Source organism: Pteronotus mesoamericanus, unplaced genomic scaffold (genome assembly GCF_021234165.1).
Source record: "Pteronotus mesoamericanus isolate MK-2021 breed Mesoamerican mustached bat unplaced genomic scaffold, CSHL_Meso_final contig_702, whole genome shotgun sequence".
In the NCBI taxonomy this organism is placed as follows: domain Eukaryota; kingdom Metazoa; phylum Chordata; class Mammalia; order Chiroptera; family Mormoopidae; genus Pteronotus; species Pteronotus mesoamericanus.
The window spans coordinates 2,349,077-2,367,710 of record NW_026555239.1 but is presented as its reverse complement, the minus strand read 5'-3'; the positions used below and the strand labels follow the sequence as shown (position 1 = coordinate 2,367,710).

Sequence of the window (18,634 nt, the reverse complement as noted above, 5' to 3'; positions counted from 1 at the left end):
TGCAAGGCTTACAAAATTACGTGTAAATAAAAATTTAGAGAACACAGCAAAAGGAGATAAACCTCTATTAACAGCTTTAATCTTCTACATATACTTTTTATTTTTCATTGTTGTTCAAGTACAGCTGTCTCCATTTTCCTGCCACTTTTCCCCCTGCCCAACCCCAACACACTACACAAATCAAAGTTTTCACCTAACGTACGAGGAACTTTTTCTCCCGTCAATAATGTGGAGAGGTAATGCAAGCTAGGTGCCAGTGGGGGCCAGGCAGTTAATATCAACGCGTAAAGAAGACTAAGCACCTGAAACAACAGGGAACAGGGAGGACTGTGGTGAAAGCACAGCCCTTCTAAACAGGAGGCTACTGCTCCAGTTACAGACAGAGGTGCCCCTGTGGGGGAGAGAGCCAAATCTGCAAGGTCCTTCCATTTTTACAGGAAGCCAGAAATCCAGATTTTAAACTGGTGAGACTAATCAAATGGAAAAAACAGAAACATAATCCTACTGCCTTCATCCAGCCCAAGCACTTTTTGCCTACAACTAGTACGTACAACGATGATTTTTTTTTTTACTGAGAGCATGGCATAAATTGTCATATATCTAAAACTTTTTTTTAACATTAAGAAACATCTGATGAACATTTGAAGGAACAGTTTGATGAGAGCTTTCAAGATAAATATTTACAGATATAAGAATATATGTGTATATGTATAAGACCATTAATTAAAATGTCAACCATTCACATTTAAATAAATACTCTTAATGCAAAATACACACATAGATCAGATAACCAAAAACTTAAAGAGAACACAAAGTGATACAGGAATCCTACCTCCCCCAGAAGAAAGCAATGCTAAAAGATTAGTATTTATGTCTTCCAGAACTGTTTTCTGGGAATATGCCAATGAAAAAAAAAAAACCAAAAACGAAGAATCAGATTATAATACATATAATACTCATCTGTCATCAACTTTCCCTTGAAGTTTTTCAATTTTCAAAAAATTCAACCAGGGCCTGGCTGGTGTGGCTCAGTGGGTTGAGTGCCAGGCTGTGAACCAAAAGGACCCCTGTTCAACTTCCATCTCTCTCACACTGATATTTCTCTCTCTTTCTCCCTTTCTTCCCCTCTCTCAAAACTAAATAAAACCTTCCAAAAATAAAAGAAAAAAAATTGAGTCAGGTCCTGTTGAACCTAGTGAATAATCAGGTTCTTTTCAGACTACACATGTATGCTGCTTATATTAACTTATTATGAATATCTTTCAAGACCAATACATAGACTCATATACCACAGCCACCCTTTGATTATAGAATAAATGCATTATTATACTTTGCAAAAAAAAAAAAAAAAAAATCAAAGTTCAAATCTTCCACAATCCTCTTACAATTATTTTCTTATGCAAGTATAAAAGTTAGAAATAAACGGACTCAACTTAATACATCATACTGAGTGCAGAACTGCCAGTTTACTTTCCTCTTGGTTTCAAGAGGAACACAGTGGCTTGATATTTGTACAGACTGTGAAATGATAGCCACAGTAAGTCTAGCTGACATCCCTCACCTTACAGACTTGACATTTTTTCCTTGTGATGGGAATTTAAAGATTTTCTCTCTTAGCAACTTTGTATTGCAAACGAGCAACACAGTATTAACAACTATCATCACAATGCTGTTCATTGCATACCCAGGACTTTTACTTCATAACTGGAAGATGCACTTTTTTAAATTCCAGAAACAGGAAAGGATGCTTGTGTGCACACATGGGAATGACACGGGCATATCACGTGCTCCCACAGGGACCAAACCTGCAACCTAGGCCTGTCTCTGACCAGTAAGTGAAACCGCAACCTTTTGGTTTGATGGGACGACACTCCAGCCAACCAAGCCAAACGGGCCAGGGCTGGAAACTACCTTTTGAATGTCCTTTACCCATTTTGTCCACCTCTCACCCTGTGTCTCTATTAACCACCAATCCGATCTCTGAATCAATGAGCTTGTTTTTGTGTTTAAAAAGATTCCACATGTAAGTGAGATCACATATTAGTCTTTCTCTGCCTGACTTATGTCTTCTGGCACGATACCCCCCTTCAAGGTCCATCCATGTTGTTGCGAAGAGCAGGATATTCCTTTTTATAGACAAATAATATTTCACTATGTGTACACACACACACAATCTTCCTTATCCATAAATCTTGTTATCATCACAGCATCTTCTCCATACACTAAAGAAATGCTTTTTTTTACATTTCAGTTGTATTTTTACCTTTCTTGAAATAATAAAGCATAACATGCCAAAAATGTTGCATGTTTTCTTCCATCATTATTAAAAATAAATGATAAAAAAAATAAAATGGCTTCGCAAAAATTAATCAATTTTGATTTTTTTTAAATGCACGCTGATATGACAGCTATCACAATACAATCTAACAAAATTGTTTTGAATGAAGTTAAAGACAACTAAGTGCTACTAGAAGCATCTTATGGAAAAAAACCAAACTGTATGGCCAACCCAGTATCTATCATCTCCTGACTGGTTTGATTAAAAAAAAAAAGAAAAAAAGAAAAAAATTTCCCCATTTTATTTTGAGCCATTTGAAATAAAGCTATTTGCCCTGGCTGGTGTGGCTCAGTGGATTGAGCACCGGCCTGTGAACCAAAGGGTCACAAGTTCAATTCCCAGTCAGGGCACAGGCCTGGGTTGCAGGTCAGTCCCCGGTGGGCATGCGGGGCAACCATAGATTGATGTTTCTCTCCCCCTCTTTCTACCTCCCTCCCTCCAAAAATAAATTTTAAAAAAATGTTTTAAAATAAAGCTATTTAAGTCCCATCTTCTGTGTAGCAGTTTGTTCTCCTGAAAATTTGTTTTTCAGAATAATTCTTCAAATATTTTTTCTATTATGCAGATTGTGGCTTTCCCTTGCAGTTTTAATTTATCTACTCAAGGACTCCAGGATATTTGTTATTTATTTATTGTTATTTATTTACTTCTTGTTATTTATTTACTTCTAATTGTTATTTATTTACTTCTGTCTAAGGAACAGCAAGCGTGGGCTGTGCTGTAGGCTCAAAGAGGGCTGGTGGAATCACTTTGGGGCTGTCATGCCCTAAGGCTAGCCTGACCATCACCTTTAAAAGTACAGGGCTCTTGACGGCTGGTTAAACCTGCAGTCTTCTCAGGGCTTGAGTGGAAAGGGCATGCTCTGGGATGCCCACCTGCAACATTCTTTGGTACAGCTGTGTGGTTACTGTAGCAACACATTACTGGGGCACTTTTAGGGTGTTTCTACAGTATAAATTATGCTATTGTGACTTTCTGCGCAATTCTCACTTAAATTCTCACATACAGCACATTTTTTAAGTCATGTTGTCACTAATGCCCATTTTAACTTTTGGAGACACCCAAAAGCCTGTACTGATTTTACTTATCTTTCATTTCCTCTTCCTACTTTTCTTCATGTTTCATCTTTTTCCCTTCAGGTTATGTATGAAGAAAATTAGTGCCTTTAATATTGAAAATATTTTCCTTGGTTTGCCCATTATTTATGTTTACAGTATCTTTCACTGTCATTTTTTTTTTTAAAAAGAGTTTACTGATTTACTTTTAGAGAGGGGGAAAAGAGAGAAAGGGAGATAAACATCAATCTGGGAGAAATACAACAGCTGGTGACTCTCGCACGCCCCCAACTGGGGACCTGGCCTGCAACCCAGGCACGCGTCCTGACTGGGAATTGAACCAGTGACATTTCACCTTGCAGGATGATGCCCAACCCAGTAAGCCATACAGGTCAGAGCTCTTCACATCATTTAAATAGTCCATATTCTTTCTCATTATTGTGTACCTAACTCCACATTTCACTGCTTAGAACCTATTAATGAGTCAATGAATGAAGAAGGCAATGAAAAGTAATGCTGGCTACCTGGTTAATTAATTAGGCTAAGAGGGCTGCCATAACCGGAACACTGAAACTATCAAGATGAATTTTAAATTTTAAATGCTTCTTCTGAAAAATAGTTCTTAGCTTCTGAACATACTTTGTCAATGGAAGCAACATGATAATTGTGTTTTTAGGATGTATAAAAGCTGCTGGGGCCTTTGAACCTGCTCAGACTACATCTATTGGCTGGCTACCAATTGTAAGTCAGTGAAAACCTGTGGGCTACCATTTTCTTGGTGTTGCTGTGAGAGAAGTGTCTTGGATTCTAACGAAATGCCAGATTATCAAGACACGTTTTAAGTACTACGTCCAAAAATCTTAAATGTACTGTTCAGCTACTGTTTTTTTGCCAGAAGATGAATTGTTTTCTCTGCGAAGAACCCCGCCCCCCCCCCAAAAAATTTACACCCACACCCACACCCACACACAAATGTGACTTTGGTGAGAATCCATTTATCACCAAACTTTCCCCAAATCAGGTGTAACAAAAAGCACTTACTAGAAGTCATTCCTGGTTGTGGCTGCCCCATGTTAGGCCCTGGATTCATGGAAACTGGCATCATGCCTGCATTTGGTAGCGCGTTTTGTTTTTGTAGTCTAGTCCTTCGTTTCTCTTCTAGCTCTTTCTGGATTTTATAGATCTTCTCAGCTAGCAGGTGGTAGTATTCCGCCTTTTTGAATTTTGAAAATAAATTAGAGATGAGAAAAAATATAAGAATTACCATTAGATAACAGAAAAAAAATGAACTAAGAGCAGATTTTAGCTTCATTTAAAGAGGTAGGCAGAAACCAAAAGGGGCAAGAACCTAATCTACTTTCTTAGATCATTCCAAATATGAGCTCACTTTGGAATGACTGTGTGAAAAGCAGCTTTATTATGAATCTACATAATAAAGCATGACCTCTCAAAGTAGGTTTACAAAATATGTGCTAGGAATTTACAGCACATGCAAAGACTATGCTACAAAAAGTACCAATTTAGAGAAGTTCAAATGACGTAGAAAAACTGCAGTACTACTTAAGATGAAAATACTTTGCAGCTGATTCACCATATTCTAATGAAAATAGCACAGAGCTGGAAACAGCTCAACCACTTTCTAAGTTGACAGAAGGACAACCCAGATAAAGTGCCACATGAGTGCACTATATTATTAAGAGGAAAAATGTACAATTCTTGGTGACATATACTTTAAGAAAGAAAATTACTTTGTTATCTTGACTATGCACAATGAGAGTAAGACAGGACAGCTAAAGGGTATCTTCTCAAGTATATGCTACTTCATGTACTTCAGAAGATACTTAGTTTATTTAGGAATAAACTAAGCAACCAGAACAGGTCCATTTCTGACTTTATACAGAAAAAAAACAGGTGCTCACTCTATTATTTGCAGATTCATACATGTCCCCTTCCACTTTCCGGGCATATGCAACTAGGTTTTCCATCCGTCTGTCTTTTAACGCAGCAGGATCCGGTGTAGGAAATATGGCTTGAACACTAAGAATAGAGAATCCTATCACTATTATATCACATCAACTTTTTTATCTCATCATAGAAATGTACAGTACTTTAAACTTTTCTGTAATTAGTATTTTCTCATTTTTGTACTACGTACAGATTAAAAAAAAATTTTAAGATGAGGGCTGGAATGAGCTCAAGTATTACTGACCAAAATGAAATAGTCTCTTTGTGGTAAACAAAAGGTTTTCCTGATCAGAATGTAAGAAAGGACTCCATAAATATACTCTGGCCTCTCCCTGTGACTCTAACTTGCAGCAAAAAATTGTACTGTGCAATTTGTAAATTTGTAAATCAAAGGAAGTAAAGAAACCTGACCTTTGTTACAATATCAATTAACAACAGCCTTCAGATCCTTCTAGTCTTCTAACTTTATTCACAGCTTAGTAAAATAAAACTTTATCATCACTATGAGATGTTACAAGACCAGAAATTTGAAGTACAGGGGGCAAAAATGCATGACGAGTCTGCTACATGTCTTAAGCTCTAGCCATTTCCTATAAAACGCTTGGCACTAGGGTTCCTAAAAACTGACAAATGTGAGTTTTAGCCACTAATTTTATCAGTTGGATGTCTCATTTTCAGTTGTATAGTACTTGAGGGAATAAATGGAAGTTTAGAAGAATACGTGAAAAAGAAAAACCCACAAGCATATAATAAACTTTTACCGTCAAGTCGTCAGATGATCAACCCCAGATAATTATCTCTGTTCATTATGTTAAAAATATGGATGGAATGAATGGAATAAGGAAAAAAAGACTTTTTTTTAGGAATTAAAAATATTGTGTGCTGTTTGAAGTGTAAGCTCTGTAATCAATGAGGTCCAAGCTCTATCTCTGTTCTGATATTGGATACCTTATGCTTTCCCACTATTCGCCTTTCCCCTCACTATCCTTAGAAGCACTCTTTAAGTAAGACAGTGTTTGTGAGGCTCAGTGCCTGGTATATGTCAACTTCTCAACAAATAGTGCAAACTATTTCACAAAATATTGGTATGTGTACTTTTGGAGGATCAGATCATCATCCTACCAGATTCAACTTGTCAACACAATAAAAAGCTTACCAGGTATAACAAAAAACATTTGCACTGCCATAATCTAATGAGATGAGACCTACTTTTTCATGAATTCTGTAAAGGCAGTGACAATAAAATGAATAACTTTTAATTCATATATTTATTACTGTCACTAGGCAGAACAGAGCATACATTGTTAAAGCTGAAAGACTCCTAACAAATGATAGTGAAAAACTTGAGAAGCAGAGGTAGGAAGCAAGAAAGCAACAGGAGCAGAAGTATATTAGCAGCAACAGCCAGACAACAGAAAAATCAATAATATTCCTCTTGTGGTTAAGTGCCTGGCAGATTGGAAATACGGTGATGTGGTAACTCCTTATAAATAAGACATGCCTATAATCTTACAGTTTGTGAACAAGATGATTTCGAAGATCCTGAGTAATATCTTCATGCCATTGTTTCCGAATTCCAGTACTAGATGGTTGAGCTGCTGTTGGCATAGGACCCAGGGAGGCCACACTGGCATTTTCATTCATCATTGGGCTTTAAAAAGCAGTGGTGAAATAGTTTTAGTGAAGAGGTAGTTTTAGTGAAGAGGTAGGAGTAATAAGATTTAAGTCAAGTTGAAAGTGATGACCACAATGGGTCCACTACACTGTGACAAGTCGATTTACTGTATAAAGAAGTCCAGGGGAAAATAGTGTATGTGTGTTTGTTTCTGTGAGGGAAAGTGTTAATCTACAACATTTCAATGTGTGGAGTGGAGGAAGATTTGGGTTTAGAAGGCCAAGCCTTGTGTTATCAGGTGATGCTGTCACTTTGACACAACTTATCCCAGGGAATTTCTCAGGCAACGGACTAATTCTTAACACTGGGATGGAGCAAACTCATTTTTTAAGTGGCTGCATACTTACAGCTTCCTACTGCATATAGGAAGGTACAGGTTACCACAAATAACTGATACAATTTCAAATAGGTTATAGAAAGCCTGAAAGTATGGATGTAAACATATTTATCTTTATTCACCAAGGGTATCTTGAAATAAAAAAAAAAAGTAAGAAATTTTAACAAATGTTTCAAAAAACGACACAGAGCACAAACCACAATATAACTTACTTTTGAGAATTTATGGCTGAATGCAACATTGAGTCAGAAAGAAGATTCGGCGTTTGAACCCCTACACCTCCATTTACTCCCATAGGACTAGCATCTAGGTCAAAACAAAAACAAGATAGAATATTTTAAATATCAACACAAAAAAACAAATTAAAGGAGTCATAAAAAGGGAAAAAAGAATGAATGAAAAGTTATAAAAAAAGTACTAGAATACCACAAGAAATTTTTATCCTCTGAAGACCCCAAACTCAGAAGCCATAAGGACATTTAGAAATTTGAGAAACAATCAACATAAAGTCAAGAGACAAATGACAAATCAGGGGAAAAAATAGTATATCTAGTAATTATTAGCAGTATAACCTAAAATTCAAGGAAGGTGCACTTGCATAACATGGTGAAGCTGAGGGGAAAGAAAAAAAAGCCATCATTTTATCTTGTTAAAACAAACAAACAAAACAAACCAAGATAAAAAAGAAGGGGAGAAATGAAGTCCAGCCACCTTTCGAGTCAGAGGCTGGAGCTCAATCCACTGAGCAAAACCAGCCAGGGCCATTTTTTAAAACTCCTCACACAATAATTATTTAACAACTTAGCACTGCTGGTCATAAAACAGTATACACTTCCTTAAGTTAAAAACAAAACAAAACAAAAAATCAAGATTACATTTCTGGAGACCAAAAGTGTGATCAATTTTGTTTTCTAATTTAAAATAAAAAATAATGGACAGAAACTAAAGCCTATTGCAAACATTAATAGAAGGAAGAAAATCAGATTTCACAGGAAAAAAGCATGGTGGATTATTCAGAATCAGACTATTTTCTAGTTAAAGAACTTCATCACCATGAACAATTTTAGAATAAATGTCACAGCATTAAAAATATAAAAAGCCATGGACTTACTACCAATAAGTGTTATCTAAGTATTTAAACAAAATGGCTTGAATATTCAATTGCCTAACAGAAAAGGGATACTCGTACAAGTCTCCTTTATTATACCAGACGTAAGGGGGGAAAAAAAAAACATAAACAACCAAACATTCCTAATGAGGCTACTACAACACAGTTCACTTCCCCTTCTCTCTCAGTCATATCATAGGACGGTTAGGCAAACAAGTGCATTCAATGAACTACTTCAAAAGGTCCATTATTTCTGCTACCAGACACATACATGGAAATCTATAACAACAACATCCATACGCATTTATACACATTTCAAACCAAAAGAATACTTCAAGCCAAAACACAATTTCTTTGTACAGTTTAAAACAGCAAAGAAGCCCTGGTTGGTATGGCTCAGTGGATTGAGCAACGGCCTGTGAACTGAAAGGCTGCTAGTTCCGACTCCCAGTCAGGGCATTATGACTGGGTTGCGGGACAAGGCCTCAGCTGGGGGCATGTGAGAGGCAACTGGTCAATGTTTCTGTCACCCATCAGTGTTTCTCTCCCTCCCTTTCTCCTTCCCTTCCCCTCACTCCAAAAGTACTGGTCAGGGCGCATACAAGAATACACCAATGAATGCACAAATAAGTGGAACAACAAACAACTGTTCCCTCCCCCACCAAGCAATAAATAAATTTAAGAAAAAAAAAAGAAATGGTCTGTTATAGAATAACACATGGGAGAGGAAAAAGGAGTAACAACATATGGGATCCCATTTCTAGAAATTAAAGTCACATATGCATGAAAGGACTTAAAAGGATATAAACCAGTAGCAGTACCTTCTGGTATATGGGTTACAAGAGGACTGCAACATTGTAAATATTACTTCAAAAATTAATCATGTAACAAAAAAAAACTAAGCGCGGAGACAGAGACAGGTAATACACACAAAGACTAAAATAATCTAAGCAGATAATTCTAGGCATTTGCAGACACAACCAGTATCACATCTGTCATGAGGAAAACACAAACTTACTCATGTTGCTCATGGACCGCATGCCTTGGGGAGACTGCCCAGACTGCTGATTCTGCTGGTTCTTTGCTTGTACCTGGGGCTGTGTCGGCATTTGATTTACTTGATAGGGCAGTCCAAGGGCTGCGTACGCTCTTTCTATGGAGCTAGGGTCAATCTGACTAACGGTGCTTAAGCTGGGTGTAGACTGCTGACCCACCCCTAGAGAGCTAGTATTTCCAAGTCCAACTGGTGCTCCAGTCAGAATTGCTACAGAAGACACAAAAAATGGTATTACAACATTAAAGATGGTTTAAAAAATAACAAAAGACCAGCGTATTTAAATGAATTTTACAAACCATGAAAATTACTGTTTTGTGAAACATCTCACTCAGTACATGCATCTTTTCCATTATTTCCTTGAAAAAAATTTCTAGATATAGAACTGAGTGGGTCAAAGGCGATCATTAGCATGAAAAGACCTTTGAACCTAAATACCCAAAATCCTTCCTGTGGGTTGTATCACGTCCTCAGCCACAATGTATTAATGCCTCAGAGCCATACCAACACCAACACTAGGTGGCATTATTTCTGCCAATGTGAAGGGAGAGACAGTACTTCATTTCTTATTTTAACAGTGAGCTTTTTGGTATTTCCTCCCTCCAATGAATTGCCTGTTTCCTAGTCTCAATTTCCTACTGGGCTCTGTATTATTTCTTCATTAATTTATCAAGTTTAAATGCTTTTCCACATGCTGCATATGTATTTCCAATTTTGTCTTTCAATCCCAAATGTTTAATGTTTAGATTCTAGAGCACAGATGTGAAAGCTGTACTTAAATCTACTTTTTACTTGCCTTTTCTCTAAGAAAAGCTACCCATGATCTCACAGCCTTCTAAAAATAATTTTCATTTTTTCCTCTTTAAATAATTTTGAATTATCTAAATATTTAGGTCACAGGTAGAGAGGAGTACAACTTGCCCAATATTAAAACAATGATCATTACATTTTCATGAATTTAAAAATGGAGCATAAATTCATCTATAATTTCTATAAGGGGCAACAAAGTTTCTGGATTTTATTTTAGGTAATAAACAGTTCAATTCTAACTTCATCAATATGAAGTTAATGAAAAGTGATAATCAGGCAGCTACAGGAACTTCACACACAATCAAATTCTTTGAATCCCACCAAATTGCACTGGGTACAGTCTAAGAATATTTTTAGTATAAAAGCTTCAAAAGACTTAATCACTGCCCTGGCCAAGTAACTCAGTTGGTGAGAGTGCTGTCTGGATACGCCAAAGCTGCAGTTCAAGCTCTGGCTAGGACGCATACAAGAATCAATCGATGAATGCATCAATAAGTGGAACAAATAGATGTTACTCTGCCTCTGTCTCAAATCAATTTAAAAAAAAAATCATTTAAAAAAAAAAAAGAAAAAGACTTAATCACTTACACTGTTGATTTCTCTTATCCCCAGCATTTTTCAGGGGGAGACACACAGGACAATCATGCCTTGTACAGTTCTTCCAGTGTGAAATGATTTGTCGAGAAGATGCACAGTGTGCCACTGAAAAGAAGAGAAATTACTTAACAAGTGCCACAGATTTATTAACATTTCATCTTCGTAACAGCCGTACAGAGTAGCTACTAGCTCTCGTCTTATAGTTGATAAAACAAGTGAAACGTGGGTAACTCGCACTAAGTTGTAGAGTACCCAAAGTGGGATTCAAGCACAAGCAGTCTAGCTCCAGAGCCTGTATTTTTCACCACCAAGCTGTGCGGTGTACTTTACTCCATTAAAACAGATTTCTAATAACTCCGCAAATACACTAATTGTATTAAGTCTAACACTATTTTAGTGTTGGGCTACATGATAGTTAGCAAACCCTCAGTAGTATTTAAACTATGCTATGCTGGGGCAAATCAAACTCACTGAGAATCACCACAAAAAAAAGGAAGTCCTTTAAAACTTTCTTCTACCACAACCCTAGATATTCATACACAAAATGAGAGTCTATTTTAGAATATCCTACCATAGAGGAAGACATTAGGTAAAGGAGCCTCAAACAGAGTTGATCATATTCTCTCTTCTCTCTGATATAAATATTAATTGCTGAGCACACACACCCTTTGAGCTCACTCACCTTGGCAGGACTTGCCTGACTGGCAGTGTGTCATATGATTTAGGACGTTCTTCATTGTGCGACAGTGGGGGAGGTTGCACTGCCTCACTTCCCCGTTAGCCTGCTCCCGGCGCTGGCACTTGTGAGCATGCAAGAGGAGGACAAGCTGCTGCTGGATGAGTTTGCGCTTCTCCGGATCAGCTGTGTGGGCTCCAGAACCCATCCCTTGGGCTACTGGGGTCACAAGGCCTGGCTGCTGGACCTGAGGGGCCTGCTGTTGGCCCTATGGGAGAAAACAATTTGCAGATACACTTAATGGTAGGCGTCACAATATGCAATCTCTTTAATAAATACAAACATGGACATTTTCAATTAAAACCTTTAAGGACAGTCTGCTATAAGCTAGACTCCATTTTTTGACACAGGAGATTCCAAAATAAATGATCCTCCTACCACTGAGAAGTTCAGTTTAATTAAGAAAACAAAGTACTACATTATCAAAAGATATAATCAAAGAATGTATAATACAGAGAGAGCAAAAGGAAGAAAAGGATATGGTAAAACTCCAGTGGGACAGGCAAAGGCAAAAGAATCTGTAGTAAAGAGCATGTCGAAGAAAGGTTTTGAAGAACAAAGGAGCTTCTCGGGGAAGCAGGATTTTTTTAGGTGGATGAAAATTAGCTTTTAGAAATACAAACTCTGGAATTAATTTCATTTTTCCAATAAAAAAGTAAACCTTTTTTTACTTGTGGGAACAGAGATGCCATGTTTTATTCATCTTTTTATCTCCATTGCCTCACTTCCTAGAGTACCCAATATGGGTGTTCAATAAATAAATGACACAAAGCAAAAAACTAAAACATCTGAAAGAGAAATAGTATTCCTATAGGACAATTTTTTACAACTAGAAATAGTTTTAACTTTAGAAAAATAGCATTGTTTAGAAGCATTGCAGATGTTTTTCCACAACAAAAATTGCTGCTTAAAATAAAGTGTAACTTTGAGAGGGAAATTCCTTCTGTGTAGCAGCACCAGATTCAAATCAGTAGTTACATTCATTAGGAAGCGGAATCCTTGCCCGAGTCCTTCCCAAGGAGAAAGATTCCACCTTCCTACCCTACAGACAATGCTCACAAGCAGAAGCAGGGCATACTATGGCAGATCCCTGAAAGTTTTCATTGTAGCAACCCCATGTGCTCCTATTTGGACCAGCACTCTTACTGATCAATTTCACAAGTGACAAAATACCATATGAACTGGAAGGAGGGTACAAGCCCCCTTAATCCCAGGGGCCATCCATTACATTGTAGTGTGTATAGTAGAAGGAATGGAAGTTTGTTAAAATGCCAATTTGAAGACAAAATTGTAGACAGATTACTACTACCCACCATGTTGGGCATTCCTCCACCAGGAACTGCCTTTTTGTCCATTGCAAATGGAGATAAGCTATTTGGTAGTACAGACTTTGCCTGAATCTGGAGACCAAGGCCACCGGCTCCGATCTGTTGTCCAGAATTCTGAGTGTATGGTGAACCGTAAGGATTAGGGTTGTTCATCATTCCCATCTAAGAATAAGAAACAGAAAAAAATTACATCTTATTCCCCATATTAATAGACCATTATTATTCCTTTTCCACTTCCTAAATTATAAAGAAAATTTTAAAGGAAATCCTCTGTATATATGAACAGGCTATAGAGTATGCTAATAATAATAAATATATTTTTAAGATTAAGATTTAGGAACCTCTGGTACAGTAAATTTACAGAGATGTTTTCTGTAAATATTTGAGATGTGCTTTAGAAAAACGTGTAAGCACCTTCATTTAGCTACACCTGCTAAGCAAGGTTTCCCATTCATCTCCACTTTTAACGCATTAAATGCACTTTAATTTAACCTAAGAATAAACTATGGGGCTTAATGAATTCAACTCAGTAACTAATTTAATCCCTAAATATATGAAGAGTTTGATATGTCAAAGCATCTGAATGCTTATTCCAGGCATTTCATTTATATAAAAGGTAGAAACTGGTAGATTGGGGGATGTATGTCCTTTTAAGTATAGGAACACGATAGCGCCGTGATTTAAAAAATTTTTAAATCTGAATCCCTTATGTGGAGCATGTAAACTTCAGAGTCCTCACTGTTTCTTGCTCTCTCAAACCTAGCTGCTTTATTATGAAGTTACCTGCTTGCCTCTTAAAGTCATTTGATTTTCTCTGCAACCTCTATGTACTTGAAAAAGTAGTCTTTCTCCCCCAGTGTTTATGTAAGTCCATCTGGAGCCATCATACTTCAGTATAATACATCATTACTGAAACAGAGTATTAATTATTTAAGAGCCAAATGTTCTGGTGATAACAATGATGCAAGCAACTTACAGTTCTATTCTTCCATAAGATCCCACTGTAAGTTCATCATTGCCTACTAGAAACATACAGCAAGCACTCAGTAGAAACTAAGGACACTATAGCTACTGCTCAACTAAAAGGAGTCATACCAGATCTTAATTCTTCACAGTCAGATCCAGTTTTTCAAAGGGTCCTTAAAATTCTACCTCTACATACCTAACTCCAAATCCTTCTTATGTATCCATGGCCACTATCACTGTCTTAATTCAAGGTCCTCGTTGCAGCCTATGTAGACTGTCTGACATGTTTTCTTGCCTTCTATCCTCATTTACTCAATTCAAAGGGAAAAATACAGGGCATAGCTGAGCTTCATGGTGTGCATGAGGCCTGACTACTTACTTCTCCATGGTATCCTATTTCCCATATCCATAACTTGCAAATCTGAGAGCATCACATTCTTAAATCACCAGTATCTGCCTTAAGCTTTTCCTTTTCCCTAAAACTAGACAGTGGTATATCTTCCTTTCCTATCTGACTCCTGAATGCCAACCTATGCCAACTGGCCAGGCAGCTCAGTTGGTGAGAGCGCTGTACCAAGTTTAGGGGTTCAATCCCTGGTCAGAACCCATATGAGAATCAACCAATGCATGCATAAATAAGTGGAACATCAAATTGAAATTTATTTCTCATTTCCTCTCTCTCTCTAAAAAAAAAAATCAAATAAATCTTAAAAAGGAAATAAAATAGTCAAGTTCACAAAGAGGAAGTCCAATTTTCTTTCTTGTTTCTTATCAGTTGGTACAAGTAAACCTAAGAAGCAGCTACAGATTCTACTCATCCTTTAAAATACATTTCAGAAGTTACCACTTGTGTGAAGCATCTGTTTATTGTCTTAAACAGCTAAAGAGCTCTCTTTCTACCCTGATACAAGTGTTCATGCCTTTATTTATAATACAATTTAGGTAATGAAATCTGTTAAAACACATGTCTTTATTCCCAGACCACACACAAAAGGGAAAGAACCTTAGTTAATTTATCTTAGTAGCACCATCACTCAAAACCTAATTCACAAAAGAGCTTGTTAACTCAGGAAAACAGAAATTATAAAAAGTCATTAAATAAACTGCATCAATCTCTATAAATAAAATTCAGTTCTTTAAATCATATGCAATATCTATACCGTGCAAATTTATACGAATATGTTGTCTTTATCAGTTCAAAGGTCTACCTGTAGTGGAAAGGCAAATTAATAAAGAAAAAAAAATTTAAGTACATACACATTTTCCAGAGACTAGGAGTTAAGTAACTTGCCTAGCACTCTAATGAGGAAAGGAAATGAAACTGAGAAAAATGGCATGGTTTGGGTGAAAGCATAAAAGAATGGGGCAGCCTGAATGAAAAGCATCCAGAGTAAAAAAGTGATTCAGCCTCCAATAATTGGAATTTCTTAAGTACATTTAGCTAGTAAGATTGTAGGGACAATCAAGGTCACATTTTTTTTAGTGGTTTCTAATGCGGCCACTATGTATGTTTTAAAAATACTAATATTTATACTAACATAGTTCCAATAATGTGCATGCTTACACCTGGGGAAGTTATATTTTGTTGTTTCTTATTAGAACGGAAATTCGTGATAGACATAAAATGAAAGCCATTCTATCACAGAACCTGCATGACAGGCTATAAAAGATCAACAGACAGTAAGTTTTGTGTTCAAGAGTCCATTATTTACATAAACAAAATGCTGGGATTTATAACCTGTCTTATTGTCTCCTCTTAATAAGCATTTTCTCTTTATTCAAATACTACATCCCAAGAGAACCTGATCCTTTGTTCATATAGCCACTGCCTTGCCTGCCCATACCGACTGAGTTTTAATGAGTTCCTGACATTGCTTGTCCCCTCGATCACAACACTACTCTCTACTCTAGCAGACTGGTCTCAAATGCACAGGCTGCCACGACTGGTCCTTGGGTGGCAGCATTCAGTCCCAACCCTTCTGCTCACTCAGACCAACTGACTTAGGGTCTGGTTTTACTGTCTCCCTCAAAGTGCTGCTGCCAGTGTTAGCGAATAAATTCCCCAGTCCCTACCATTCCCTCACAAATACAGTAAGGGAATGTACTGTATTTAATTTCTGCTACACTGTAATTGCTTGATCTTGTTCCCTTCTCTACAGCCACCATGATCCAGTTGTCCAACTACCCACCACCTACCTGGACCACAACAAAACAGATAACCACCTACGACAAGGCCAAGGACCAGGATGCCACAAACAGTTCTAGGCAGCTAAGACAAAAAAGACCAGCAGTGGACTGTTTTTTCTTTCTTTTAAAAATAAATTTGAATCTACAGGTTGTTCCTAAGTTTTCAATATAGTAAAAGAGAAAACTGGGGGAACAAAGGAACATAAAAACACAGTGATAGTGACAACCACTGGCAAATAAAAAGGAGTACCCAGAATATAAAGAACATAACAGTTTAGGGTCATTTAAAAGAGACAGAAATCCTTTAATGAGACTTGCAGGCACCAAAGTAATATCAACAGTAACACAGTACTTGTGACTCCAAAATTCACCAAACAATTAAATTACACTCAGACATTTCCTACCACCTACCAAATTCAGGAAGTGCCCACATTATATATCCAACTTACACACCAGGCACTACGGGAAGTACTGGGGGTAGGCTGACAAACACGGAACACTAACCTCTCAGAACCTACACCAAACCCTAACCATTATTTTACAGACCCATTCCCACTGGTCCTATACCACTGCTTTAGTTTAGGCAGCCTTACCACCTCATTAGGGACTGTTCTTCATAAACTGATACTGCACACCTAAAACCACATCCATCGATTATATATTTGGACCTACGGCCCTCCTATTTAAAAAACCAGCAGAGTATGGCACTGAAGACCTGTCTCTCTCTCTTCTTTCACTATGGACTCTTCCTCCGTTACACTCCATATCCCTCTAACTGGGCCTGCCTATCTGCTTCACTCCTTGCCTATCCAAGGACACCCAAGGTCTAAAACAGCAATGCAACAGACCAATCATTGCTCTTGCTTTAAAACTTTATAGGTTAAGTGCTCTTTAAAGCACGTGCCAAAGACCACCAAAAACTGATGTTAATTTTAAAAGAACTCCAAAACCAACAACATTAGCTCCTACTCCCTCAAAATTTTTTTAAAAAGAGAAACGGAAGGAGTCCTGCTGGCTGGTGTGGCTTAATGGATTGAGCACCTGCCTGCAAACGAAAAGCCACCAGTTTGATTCCTGGTCAGGGCACATGCCCAGGTTGCGGGCCAGGTGCCCCGTTGGGGGCATGCAAGAAGCAGCTAATAGGTGTTTTTCTCTCTTTCTCTTCCCCTCTTGCTAAAAATAAAAAATTTTTTAAAAAGGGGGTGAAAAGACAAACTACATAATGGGAGAAAATATTGACAAATCTTTTACCTAAGAAACTCATACCAAGGATATATAAAGAACTCCCAATATGCCAAGGTTATGGGTTCGATCCCCAGGTCAGGGCACAAACAAGAATCACCCAATGAATACATAAGAGTGGAACAACAAATTGACATCTATCTCTCTCTCCCCTTTCTCTCTAAAATCAATCAATAAATTAAAATACATACATGCATACGTATCTCTCTCTCTCACAACTCAATAATAAAAAACACTCAACAAGTGAGCAATGAGCCCTGGCTCATGTGGCTCAGTTGGATGTCATCCCGCAAACCGAAAGGTTGCAGGTTTGATTCCCAGTCAGCCCCCAGTTGGGACGCATGTAAGAGGCAACCGACTGATGTTTCTCTACTCTTTTCCCCTCCCTTTCTCCTTCTCTCTACTAAATAAAAAATTTTTAAAAAAGAGAAAAGGAATGAAAAGGGGGATTATTCCTAAGGCCAATACTCATTTGAAAGAAGTTCAGTTTCTTTTTTTTAAACATCAATTTCATCAGTAACAAAGCATGTAAAATTTGGATATAAATCCATCCAGGTGCCAGGTAACACACACCTCTTCTGGGAAAGGTCCAGGAAACACAAAGGTGAATTTTAGAAAACAGGCATGGCTCCCGCTTTTACAGGCCCCAGCCTAGCAATGATCACACGTAAGGTCGTCAGTCAGTCAGAAGGTGACTGCTGTTGCAGCAAACACAAAAGCCTTGTCTTTGTCTTCAGCTGTGTACGTTTTATCATATATGATTTATATACTATAGAACAACATGGTCTTCTAATTCAGAAAACAGAAGTTCTCTAGAACACTTCCCCACTGACTTTGTTTTCTCAGATGTGTTAACAGGAATAAAACTTTTAAATCACTGGGTTGATGTTAGCATTAATGGCCCTAACATATATTAAATACCTATTCAGGAGATCTTTAGGCATTTTAAGCCTAACATTAATTTAGGTACAATCATGTTGCCTGATACTGTCATTTAATAATAGTTTGAATCTTGTCACTTTAACCATAATATAAGCTATTTCACTGAACAGATTTCTACAAAAAAACTAAAAACTCCAGAATATTAATGAACACTTCTTGAATAAAAAGTCCTGAGTTCCAGGGAAAATAAACCTTCCTTCAAACTTATAGTATTAACACAGTGAAGTCTCTACTAGTAGCATCCCATACCCTTCAGTCAACTGCTGCTCTGTGGTACACTGACTTATTCTCGCC

At 37.4% G+C, this 18,634-nt stretch overlaps 1 protein-coding gene across 1 annotated transcript in view; it reads right to left on the bottom strand.

Annotated features, from left to right (window-relative positions):
* EP300 (E1A binding protein p300) overlaps positions 1-18,634 on the bottom strand; it is a 69,561-nt gene that overhangs the window by 29,826 nt on the left and 21,101 nt on the right. Inside the window, exons 3-10 of the mRNA XM_054582430.1 lie at positions 12,989-13,165; positions 11,622-11,883; positions 10,931-11,044; positions 9,497-9,742; positions 7,583-7,676; positions 6,872-7,009; positions 5,313-5,430; positions 4,435-4,606 (exon numbers count right to left, since the gene is read on the bottom strand). Of these exons, the coding sequence (XP_054438405.1) occupies positions 4,435-4,606; positions 5,313-5,430; positions 6,872-7,009; positions 7,583-7,676; positions 9,497-9,742; positions 10,931-11,044; positions 11,622-11,883; positions 12,989-13,165 (1,321 nt within the window). The remainder of the gene's footprint in view (positions 1-4,434; positions 4,607-5,312; positions 5,431-6,871; positions 7,010-7,582; positions 7,677-9,496; positions 9,743-10,930; positions 11,045-11,621; positions 11,884-12,988; positions 13,166-18,634) is intronic.